This window comes from Carcharodon carcharias, chromosome 8 (genome assembly GCF_017639515.1).
Source record: "Carcharodon carcharias isolate sCarCar2 chromosome 8, sCarCar2.pri, whole genome shotgun sequence".
Lineage (NCBI taxonomy): Eukaryota > Metazoa > Chordata > Chondrichthyes > Lamniformes > Lamnidae > Carcharodon > Carcharodon carcharias.
In genome coordinates, this window is record NC_054474.1 from 173,023,100 (window position 1) to 173,035,714 (window position 12,615).

The 12,615-nt window shown below is 39.8% G+C and overlaps 1 protein-coding gene across 8 annotated transcripts in view; it reads left to right on the plus strand.

Moving 5' to 3' along the window:
- The first annotated feature begins 240 nt into the window (after positions 1 to 240).
- The window catches only part of LOC121281034 (DENN domain-containing protein 1A-like), a 607,528-nt gene continuing 595,153 nt past the window's right edge, over positions 241 to 12,615 (plus strand). For 7 of the 8 annotated variants that reach the window (XM_041193614.1, XM_041193619.1, XM_041193616.1 and 4 more), the window contains exons 1-3: positions 241 to 444; positions 7,279 to 7,343; positions 8,349 to 8,473. In XM_041193614.1, the coding sequence (XP_041049548.1) occupies positions 428 to 444; positions 7,279 to 7,343; positions 8,349 to 8,473 (207 nt within the window). In that variant the 5' untranslated portion in view covers positions 241 to 427. The remainder of the gene's footprint in view (positions 445 to 7,278; positions 7,344 to 8,348; positions 8,474 to 12,615) is intronic. The other variant, XM_041193618.1, reaches the window with a different exon arrangement.

Genomic DNA, 12,615 nt, shown 5'->3' on the forward strand with positions numbered 1-12,615 from the left:
GAGAAAAAAAAGTTAACAAAGTCCAGCTGATTTACGCTTTTGGGGGGGGGGGGGGGGGGGGGGCACATGTTCTGCGTCCGCGCGTGCGCGGTGGGGAGTGGGGGAGGGGGCAGCGTGCGTGCGTGCGCGCCCGCTGCTCTCTGGGAGTTGTAGTTGTCGCCCTGACGTTTGCTCATCGCAGCGAAGGGGGCAGGGCACGAGTGGCTGGACTACAGGTCCCGGCAGGCACCGCGGCCCACGGCCAAGCCCACGGCTGAGGCGCTCGCTCGTTCGCTCTCTCTCTCTCTCTCTCTCTCTCTCTCTCTCTGCCCGGTGACCATGTCGTTCCCCAGCTTTGCGTGAAGGGTGAAGAGGAAAATACTCGGCTGATTTCCGTCTGGTTCTCTGCTCTAAGCCAAACAGCAGCGCAGTTGTGCGGCGACCAACGATGGGGTCCAGGATTAAGTGAGTTTATTCCCCCTCTCCCCCTCTCGGTGCTGTGGAGATTTTGAGGCGTTATGTCTGCGTTGCTTCAGCCTGTTGAGGAGCGCTAGGCCGCGGCGTCCCTGGAGCTCGCCTGCTCTCGGTCCACCGGCCCCCAGCTCACCAAAACAGGCGGGGGGGGGGGGGGGGGGGGGGTGCAACGCAGCCAGCCCCAGCCTCTTCAGTGCACTCGGGGAGGTGGAGGGGGGTTTCAATGTGGCTCCTGTTGACGCAGAGTGAGCTCCACTATCACGTTCATTCAGGCCCTGTTTGTCACTGGCAGTGGCAGTCAGGAACAACCAGGAGCTGTTGACACCTGGATCATTGATGCCCGTTGCTTCGGCCTTGGACCCGGTTAGATGTGGTGTCAGCTTCTCTCGGGCATCTGTCACCCTCTCGGCTTTCACTTCATTTCATTTAACAAACGCGAGTCATAATCTCGTACGTTTATGTGGAAGTCAATTTCAACATGATTCTTGCATCCCTATTAACCTCTAGGTGGATGGAAAAGGTTTCAAAGCTCCACACTAGCAAAGACCACAGGCACTGGCCCTGGCCTATGTGATCGTGACCATATAGGTGAAACTGCTGTGCTTGGAAGATTAAATCTCAAGGATGACATGATCAAGAGAATGGTGGACATTAGGGAAATTGTTCTATATGCTGCAGCCAGTGATTGAAGTTTATCACTCATTTTGATGAAGAGGGCAATTTTGATGTCTGGATCAGAATCTTCCTCCCACTATGAATATTCACACAAGCGACTTATGCCTTATAAGACTTTCTAATAACGGTGTAACTGTCGCTGAAAAAACACTGCAGTCTTTTTGAAGTTCTATATTTTCTTTAAAAATTTGCATGAACAAACCATGGTGATTTAACGTGGTTGTATTAGGAAAGTGTGATGGCGTGGCACCTCATATGCTTAGCATATTGCCATGATAATATGCTACACGGTCACTCATCATTCATAGTGTTTCAAGTTTGTTTGGTTACTTTGTATGGTATAAAAATAATTGTGGTTTGCATTAATTTAAAAAGGCCAAGGATACAGGGGTATGTCCAGTTGATTGGAAGTTAATATTATAGTTATGGCTTAAGAGGTTGTCTTTAGCAGTGAGAGTTAAGCATCAAAAATTTGGTATCTGTTAGTAAAAATTGGATTCCTGAGATGTATTGGGAACAAAAATAAATCTTTTTCAAGCAGGATACCTTATTCTTAATTTAAGAAGCCTAAATGAAAGGCTAAAGCTTTATTTTAGAATATCACCACATTTTAAAAGTAAAAAGAGGTAAATTAGGAATTATGGTTGGGTGACATGCAGCTTGGGTTTGCAAAGCTGTAGGATTATAGGAGGAAAGGAAGACTGATGGAGGAGAGATGTTTGGTCCTTAAGATGTATTGTGGTGAGGCTGATGTTTATTGCCTTTGAGAAGGGTGGTGGTGGACTGCCTCCTTGAACAACCACAGTCTGTGTGTTGAAGGCGCACCCACAGTGCTGTAAGGTAGAGAGAACAGTCCCCTCTAATTTTTTTGGTTTTTTGTACATGGCCTGTTTGTTTAAATGTTATTTTATTTTTTGTCTGGCTGTGCATGTGTCATATCTTAAAAGAGACAACTTGTGAGCTGTGCCTTCTGGGTTGCTATGCGGCTATGTGTGAGTGTAGCTTATATGGAAAATTGGTTGGGAATCCCAGGATTTTGTCCTAATGATGATGAAGGAACAACAGTATATTTCCAAGTCACGATGGTGTATGACTCCTGCTGCTGACTTCCTTGTCCACTTTCATCCATGCCTGCTTGGTTGGAGAAGTTGTCCTCTTATTCTTTGGGAGAGCTCAATTCACTGCAACCCTCTGCCCCTCTCCCCACCCCAATCCCTCTGCGGGACCTCCAGGTAAGAGTAAGAGATCTAGAGGGCAGCCTTCCCAGGTCACCTCCTGCCCTTGTCCTTCTAGATGGTAGTGGCTGTGGGTTTGGGAAGGCTGTTGGAAACCATGGTGGAGTTGCTGCAGTGCATCTTGTATAAGGTACATGCTGCATATGTGTTACACCACCGATGGAGGGAATGAATATTTCGGGTGGTGGATGAGGTACTTTGTCCTGGATGGCCATGAGCTCGAGTGTTGTTGGAGTTGCAGACAAGTGGGGAATGTTCCATTCATTACATACCTGACTTGTGTCTTGTAGATGGTGGACAGACTCTTGGGAGTCAGGTGGTGAGTTCACCGTCGCATTCCCAGCTTCTGACCTCTTGTAGCCACAACATTTATGTGTCTAGTCCAGTTATATTTCTGGTCATTGATCATCCCCAGGATATTAATGATGGGGGATTCATTCATGGTAATGCACTGAATATCAAAGGGAAGTGTTCAGAATTTTTTTTGCTGGAGTTGACCATTGCTTGCTCTTGTGTGGCAAATTGTGTTACTTGTCATTTATCAGTCCAGGTCTTGCTGCATGTGGGCATAGACTGCTTCATTATCAAATGAGTTGTGAAAAGAATTGAACCTGTGCAATCATCAGTGAACAGTCCCAGTTCTAACCTTCTGATGGAAAGGACAATGATGAAGAAGCTGAAAGTGGCTGAACCTAAGGGACATTTCCCTGAGGAACTCCTGATGTCCTGGGGCTGAAATGATTGACTTCCAGCAGCAACAACCATCTTCCTTACTACTACATATGATTTCAGCCAGTGGAGATCCTGTAAAGGAGTGTTGGAAAAGGTGTCTTATTTTCAACACAGGAAGGTAGAAGAAGATTGTGTAAGACAGTTGTTACTGGATGCAAGAGAGAATAAAGGCTGAAAAAAAAGAGAGGACACCTGTAAAAGCTTATTCTGATGACGAATGTAGGAGTAGCTTTGGAAAAACTTCTGTCACTAATGAGGGAATATGTGGGTGCTTCTCTGAGAATCTAGTGGAGCTACTCCTTGTGTGACCCCACACCCAACGTGGATGCTTGCTATTGGTGAGCAGGAAATTGGGAGTCCAATGTTGTTTGCCATACTTTCTAGAAAGGCTGCATGTTGGGAGTGAAGTCTCACAGTTACCTTGACTAAGATTATTCAGTGATTAGTTATACCATACAGACCAGAAAAGGTCCCAGGCTTCATCCAGTTATAGAATCTTGGAACAATACATTTGGCCCATTGAGCCAATACTGACTCTCTTGATGATAAATTCAGTTAGTCCCACTCTTCTGCTTTTTCTCCATATCACTGCAATTTTTCTCTTTCAAGTATTTATCAAATTCCCTTTTGAAGGTATTCAGTCTGTATCAACTAGTCTATCAGGTGGTGCATTTCAGATCCAAACCACTTATGCATATTTTTTCTTCATGTCGCCACTTGTTCTTTTGCCAATCGCCTTAAATCTGTGCCCTCTGGTTTTCAACCCTTCAGTCACTGGAAATAGTTTCTCTTTATTTACTCTATCTAAACCCTTCATGATTTTAAACTCCTCCATTGAATCTCCCCTTAGCCTTCTCTGCTGTAAGGAGAACAACCCTATCTGTGTGAATATAGTTGATCTCATCTGTGATAGACACATTACATTTGGTCTTAGTCCCTCTGAATTCAAAGGGGAGTAATAGGCCAGAGGCCTCATCCTTGACTGTTAACTAGGAACCTGTGTTAGAATTGCCTGTGTGTGGACATCGGGGGAGGACGGATTCAAGTTTGACTCAGATGTCCTTTGCAGTGGAATAAGCTGCTGACCCTCCTTGTCAAGACTCAAAGGTTGGAGCGGCTACTTAGTTGAGATATTGGAGGGTGCCCATGAAATTGTATCCAAGCCAGGACTCAACACAATTGAAGGGGAAAACAGGAAAGAATAAGTAATGATACTTAATTATGTTTTGTTGGCAAAAATGTTGTTGATGTGTTGTGTGACACAGAATCTCGAGAAGTATCAGTTTTGTGATATAGAACCTGCAGTTTTACCACATTATTCTTGATGAATTTTTCTGTATTTCACTGTCATGTGTGAATTGTATTTATAATTAATGGCTCAAAGGAGGAGCTACAGGGTGCAACTTTAAAACAATAATTTAGGCTAACAGCTAATTATCTGTAATTTAAGTGACAATTAAATGTTAATCCTAGTGCAAAATGCTGCCTTTAATTCTTCAGCTACAGCAAAGCTTCATTAAACTGCGACCAATCACTTGTTATGTCTTTGCTCAAAAGTACACATTTATTATGCAGATGACATTTTGTTATTGATATGATAATCTAGAAGTAAATTTCTGGAGACGTGCAAGGAGGCACCAATCACGAAAGTTGATGCATGTTAGGACAGGGAGAAGTAAAGCATGGAATTGCAAAGAATTTACAATATTCCAACAGACCATTCAGCCAAACAGCTTGTGTTTATCCTCTACATGAGCCTCCTCCCATCCTCTTTCATCTAACCCTAAGACTCGTTATACTTTTGTATTTGGATTTTTTTTTGTACAGTATTTCAGACAAGCTTCACTTGTAGGCATTAATTCATACAATGTTATACTTTGTACCATTAATATGTTTGGATTGGTATTTAAAAATATTAGATGTGGTTCAACTTGATGCTTTTATACTTTGAGGTGATTATCTGTGTTCATTGGATTTTACTCTGTCACCTCTATGACAAGTGATGGTCACTGTTGTAGGTACTTTAGCAAAGTGTCTCAGAGAAGGGCTATTATTTACTGCAGACCATGATGTACAGCAACAAATGGAATTGAAGTTGTAAAGTATAAATTTAGATGTACTCTATGCCTATTTTATCACAACTGGATTTACCAGTGGAGCAACTAAAAATTCTAAACAGTACGCATAGACCAAAAAATATTTGATTTGGGGCGACCATGTACTTTCAGTCAAATGTAAAGTATTTACAAGTTAAATCAATCTGAGGAGTAAGTTAACATGCAAGTAAAAAATAGTTGCTCTTATAGATCATAATCCTGAGCAAGAATTCATATAATTGACTTAGTACTGATCTTGGTTTAAATTTTTTAAATTAATTTCGTTTGTTGCCCATCTCTGGTTATCTTGAGAAGGTGTTGGTGAGTTGTCTTCTTGAAGCACTGCAGTTTGCATGGTGAAGGTTCTCCCACAATGCTATTTGATAGGGAGTTTCAGGATTTTGACCCAGCGATAGTGAAGGAACGTCAATGTATTTCAAGGCCAGGGTGGCTTGTAACTCAGTGGGGAGCTTGGGAGGTGGTGGTGGTTCTCCATGCATTTGCTGCCCCTATCTTGCTAAGTGGTGCAGGTTGTGGATTTGAGATGTGTTGTAGGAGGAGCCTTGGCAAGTTTTCCTAATTTTTCTTGACAACTTAAGGTTCTGATCCATGTTTCGGCATGCTTCTGTGGAAGTTAGCATTTTTGTGGTATGTTACCCAAGTGGTCATTTACAGTGAGTGACAGGAGTGTGAGGAGACTATTTGACTGTGGGAGTCATTACTGATGAGGTCAATTTTTATCCTCTCCAATCTCCATACAAGAAAGCAACTTCTTATCAAGAGTTACTTGATAGTGTTGAGGAGCAGAGACCTTCGTTGTTTTTGTTCCCCTCTGCTTCAGATTTCAAAATTATTGAGGTTAATTGGCATGCATTAACTACCACCTTTACATTACAGTCCTGTAATTGAAACTGGGACACACTTGACTTGTTTGATTGCTTGTATGTTTATTTACTGAGCTAGAGCCAAAATTGGTCCGATAATGGTTGCGGTGGCGTGTAATATTCAACAAAGATACAACATCACTGATATGTTAATACCAAAAGAATGCAAACAACAAGGTTAACAAGTTATAACAATTGCCTTTAGTGTCCTCAGCTTAGGGAGGTGCAAAATAAGCTATGATTCCCACATCTGATCACTGCCCCATGTGGATATCATTGAGGGCAGAATTGTGCTTGGCTGTCATGCCACCTCAGTGGGGAAAGAACCTGCCACAATTCATTGTCAAGTCTTATTGTACTTGACTGAGGTAACCGATGCCAGCCCAGCCATAAGTCAAAACTTCAGAAGAGGAGAAAATTAACAATGAGAGCGGAAAAAGATCTTAAGCCTTATTCTTAAGTGGCAACTGAGATCATATTTCACTGAACCGACACCCTAGCCTGTCACTTTAATACTCTTCATTAAGTTGTGTCTCTCCTCTCTTCCTATAGTTGAGTGGTCATATTGAAAATCCCCTTGCTATAGATTGTAATAATTTTTGTGGTTAGCTTGGGCACAAAGTTGATTAGTTTCATCAATGTCATAAGTCTGTCCTGAAAATTAAGGTCTTTAATTCAACATAAATGCCAGGCTTTTTATGTTGCTGAACGATTTGCAGAAATATAGTGATTTAGTCCAATGGCTGTAAGTGTGATGGTGTTGCTGTAAAGAATCTGAGCAGTCCTGTGCATCTTCTGGTACAGAGCTCGTCAGCGACTTCCTCTTCCGTTTTGTAAAGTTCACCTGAAAAGCTCTATGTAAAAGATACTAAACAAATGTTAATGATTTTGACAGATATTTCAATAGTTCATCAGCAATGATATATGTATTTCAACTCTTGCAAAATCAAAATTGTTATAAACATCACTTCAATGTATTCTGCTTGTTAACTTATTTTCTTAAAACTTGCACCTCATTTTTATGACTTTGCATCTTGCATTGAAATATTAAAATGAAGCGAATGTGAAGAATTTTCAGATAAGGGCAAAACTTGATTCCTTTATTAATATGATGGACCCTGTTATTTATCTGTGAAATTTACCATAACAATTCAGTTTTCCTTTCTGCTTGACTAATACTAAGAATTATTTTTATTGATGCAGGGAAAATCCAGAGAAGGCATTTGAAGTCTATGCTGAAGTAACACATCCTGAGTCCAGCAATTCAGGTAGTGTTCACCTTTTGTGACTATTGAATTGCATTTTACTTGAAAGTAAAATATTAAAAAAGTAATTGAAGTTACACCCCATAGTAAGTGATTGGAGGTTTTAAACTTGGCAGGATTGAAGTGAATTTGCAACTTTTTATATCCAAAGTTTGTCAGATGCCAACTTCACAATCGAGAGGCCTGATATTAAATAAGAAAATCTCTGAAACTGATCCTCACTTATTCTCTTTCTAGCTATTTAGCAGATTATATTTTGTGTTCACAGTGCTGGAACAATTTCAGCAAGGTTCATTGTTGTCTCCGAACCATTCATGTTATTGTACACCCACTGATTTAGCTGAAATGATGTTGTTGTTAACACCTGGACACCTGAAATGACCCTGTCACCTGAGCACGAAATCTGAATGGTTTCCTCAATTGTGAAAGACATGTTAATGCAAAAAGTGAAATGTTAAGATGCAAGTTGTATAAGATTCTGGTATATATTGCACAAAAAAATTCTTGATAATTAACTGCAGATTATTTTCAATAAAGCTACAGTTATGACACTCTAATCATTTTCTCATGGTGTGTTGTGACATTCACACAAACAGTTTGAGTCTGCAAAGATTGCTATGTAAAAACAAACTGAAAAATAAGTACCCTAGCTTGTGCAAGACAGAAACCATGTACTGAATAGTTTAAATATTAGTAAATACCAAGAGTGATTAAAAGAGAATAGTAAAATGTAACATAATATTGGTGCTTCTGTTGATGGCTAGAAGTCCCTTAGGCTTTAGACTGCATTTTCGTCATGCTACTAATCTGTGACTTATATCTCTAAGTAAGACCCAAGTTATACTGCGGACTGTGCTCTCCCCCCCGCCTAGTAAAAGAGCTTTGTGCAAATTTTTATGCTTTTATGGAGAGCTTTAAACTTCTGATAGCTATTTTCAATGTTAGCAGAAAGCTAGCGGCAGCTTATCAAGTAGAAACTTTGCATTGAATCATTTTAATGTTTTCAAGGAGATCTGGTGGATGCCTGTGCAGTTTTTGTAACTAATTTGATTCCTGACGACTTTTCTCAACCTTGTATGAAGACAAATGGCGTAAGACACTGCCTGACCTTGCGCACAAGGCGTCACTTCCAGGTTATACTGCCACTTTCAAGTTGCTGCACATCAAAGCGTTTCATTTCAATATATATGTATGATTACAGCCTTGCTGACATGGTTTACAATATCATTTAAGCTGCTTGGTTGGATAATTACATTCATGTAACCACTTTCAAAAATTTACTACTTGAATATATGATAATGCTTGGTTAAGAGTGAAAAACAATAGAGTAATTTATTCAAGGAGTTCAAATGTGGATGTCACCTGGACGACAGGACCTAATTGCTACCTACAGAATTTCATTAGCCTCCAATAAATAATGTCTAACAAGTACAGTAATAGGCTGTATTACTATTTGCTGAATTGCAGTTAGAGTAGTAATAGAAAGTGGTATAACAAATATCACCATTAAAGTAGCAAAGATGTTTAATTAAATTATCCATTATGTCTTCAATCACTATAGGATAATGATGTGATTCACATGACTGTCTAATAAAATAAATATTTTGCATGTAGTATGATAGCAAATGAAGACATCGGCCTATATTAGACTTTACTCCCACACAGTATTTGAGCAAGGTTGAGAAACATCCATCAGTAACTGCTGATAAAGTGTGGGTAACATTAGCTCATTATACTAGGTTACATATTTTTACATTGTTTGAATTTCATCATCATCTTGGTCTCTTGAGGAGAAAGAATTGCTTGTAGGGTGTTCTGTGTTTCTTTGCTGTATATGAGTTACTGTCGCTTATTTTAGGTTTGTCATGAATTTAGCAACTGTGACCAAGAAATTAGAACTGATATTACTGTTTGCCAGTTGCATTGAGTGCACTTATTTACCTGGAGGTTGAGAAATAGATGTGTAAAATGCCATAATATTTTGTTTTTAATGTTTTCATACAGTAAGCAAACAATCAATATCAAGACATTGACATATTGCACATTCCTGGGCTTTTGAAATATGGGGCAAAATCTTGGAACTCCCTCCCTAACACCACTGTGTTAGTACCTAAACTACATGGACTGCAGCGGTTCAAGAAGGCAGCCCACCACCACCTTCTCAAGGGCAAAATTAGGGACCACTGCCTTCTCAAGGGCAATTAAGGATGGGTAATAAATGTTGGCCTAGCCAGATCAGCCACATCCCATGAAAAAATAAACTTAACAACGTTTGTGATCACTGTGGCATCCTGTGTTTAATGTTTCCTAATGCATTTTTACTTGGGTTGAGATTTTCAATAGAATAATCAATTGTGTCCTTTTCAGATTTTAGAAGATTAATATTGTAGAATGTTCTTACTGGCATGTAAAATCTTCTGCTGTGTAACATTAAATGTTAAAGGGGCTTTCTGACTCCTGCAGTAAAATTATTTTTCATTTTGTTTGAGTACTGCCAAGATTGAATCTTGTGGTAATACACTGCCTCCCTTGTGCTTTGTGACATTCATGCCATACTATTGATTTTCATAAAGCTGTTAAATATGGATGCTTATAAAAACATCTTGTGTGGTGCGTTTGAAGACTTGAGTGTGCAAATCTAATATGATTAAATGACCTATTAATTATTGTATATTGGCTTGAATTTGTCAGAGCATGGAGCTAATGTGGTTATGCTTGATTTTGGTTTGTACTGTGTTTGAAGAGCTCATTTGTAAAAACTGGTAGAAAGCAAGATGAAAGACTTTTTGTAAATTCTCCTCCTGGTTAAGAGGGTGGGAATTGGGAAGTTGTTGGCTTCTGCTGATGACGCTAGAGTTAGTGCCTAGGGAGATTTTTTACTTCCTGCCTGATTTCTGCTAATACCTTCACTGCTGACTTGATGGAGATCAAGATCATGGACAGTAACACACATGATGGCAATTTTTGGCGCAACTGTTTCAGACTAATATCTTGCATCACCAAGTATGGTGTAATGCTTTCTCTCTATTTAGTAAACTATGCTATGCTATGGGACAAAGCTTGATTCACTTTTAAAAGTACTATATTTGTGATAATCTTGATCCCTTTAAAGATGTCGAATCACTAAAAATATCTGAAATGAGCCTGTCTTTTTGACCATAAGTGAAAAACAGTTTACAATTTCATATACAGAAATTTCTCTCAAATATATCATTTTGAAAAACTGGTTAAGGATGACATGAAACTCTACAATAGCTGGATTTTTTTCTGAATTATGCATTGATAAAGATCTTTGCCTTGATTTCCTAGTACAACTGATATTCATCAGTTTAAGCATCCTAGTTCTTGCATGTTTTTAAAGCACTAAATTGCTTTAGAATTTGATTAACTTTAAGTTCCTAAAACAGTTATTTTTACCGATTTTTTTTTTTTAGATTCTAGTGTTGGCAAAGTAATTGTTGTTGTGTGGTTAGTCATAAGTTTGGCTTCTGACTACACATGCCCTCAAAGTATTTTAGCCTTAGGGATACAGATAGTAGAAGGGTGTTTCAAACTGTCTCATAGTGGCATATTTTTTTTTCTAAACTGCCTTATCAAGTCAGGTCACTCAGAAGAATGAGAACACAAGCAAGTCATTTTAAGCATAGTGTCTGGTGTTTAGTAAGCAGAGGGAAGAAACTTGGAGAGAAAGTGGATTTGTTCTATAATTCCTAGTGGCTAGTCCAATACAGACATTGGCTGAAGTCAGGGAACAAGTTCCCTGCATGTTGTCAGGAATGATGTGATGCAAAGGTAGCTAAATACAGATAATTAAACAACCTTTCACGCTACTGGATTATACTGTTGACCAGCAACAGCAACTTGCTTTTATAAAGTGCCTTTAATGTAGTTAGATCACCCAAGGCATTTCAGGAATGATATCAGGTAAAATTTGACAAGAAAGGAGGCATTAGGACACGTGATTAAAGGCTTAGTCAAAGAAGTAGGTTTAAAGGAGTGTCTTAAAGGAACAGTGAGAGGTTTAGGCAGGGAATTCCATAGCTTAAGGCTTAGGTGGCAGAAGGAAGGACTGCCAATGATGGGGTGAAGGAAGTGGAGTTGCAGAAGAGCCCAGAGTTAGAGGAATTCATAGTTCTTAAAAGATGTAGCGATTGAGACAGTTACAGAGATGAGGATGGGGAAGGCCACAGAGTGATTTGAACGTGAGGACGAGAATTTTAAAATTGAGGTGTTGGTCACCCAGGACCAGTGGGAATGGGAGAATGGTATTTGGGGTGAGTTAAAGAAAGAAAGAACAAATAAACTTGCATATATGTAGTTGGGATACAGAGAGCAGAGCTCAAATTTATGTAGTATGGAGATGGAAGTCAAGCCAGGAGAACATTAAAGCAGTAAAGCCGGGAGCTAATGAAGGCGTGGATTAGGCTTTCAGTGGCAGATAGGATGAGTAAGTGCATTCTTGATGAGTCAAAGATAGCATTAAAGAACATGGAAATAGTATAGAATGATTATACTGAGCTGTGGTGTAGTGTAGCTGTAGTGTACCACTTCCTCAGCACTGTACTACTGTGTCAGCCTTGTTTTTGTGCTCAAGCCTTAGAGTGGGATTTGATTCCACAATCTTTTGACTCGGAGGTGAGTGCGCGACTGACTGAGTCCTGCTGTAGTCCCTTGGTGGTTTTACTGGACTTGACTGCCTCCTTAGTTTAGCATCCTATTTGATGGACTGTGTGGAGGGTAATGTAGAATTTCAAAAGGACGTAGACAGGTAGATGGAATGGATGGATGAGTGGCAGATGAAATTTAATGTGGAGAATTATAAATTGATTAATTTTTGTAGGAAGAACACGGAGAGATAATATAACATAAAGGGTACAATTCTAAAGGGACTGCTGGAGCTGATGGATCTGGGTATATATGTGCATTAGCCATTAAAGGTGGCAAGATAGGTTGAGAGTTTGGTTAATAAAGCTTACTGCATCTTGGGTTTTATTAATAGGCACGTAGAATACAAAAGCAAGGAAATCATGTTAAACTGATATAGAACACTGGCTCAGCCTCAGCTGGAGCATTGCATCCAACTCTGGGCACCACACAGACATAGGAGAGAGTGCAGAAAAGATTCACGAGAATGGTTTCCAGGATGAGGAGCTTCTGTTGTGTGGATAGCTTGGAGAAGTTATAACTATTTTCCTTGGAGAGGAGATTTGATAAAGATATTTGAAATCATGAGGGGCCTGGACGCAGTAGATAGGGAGAGACTGTACTCATTGGT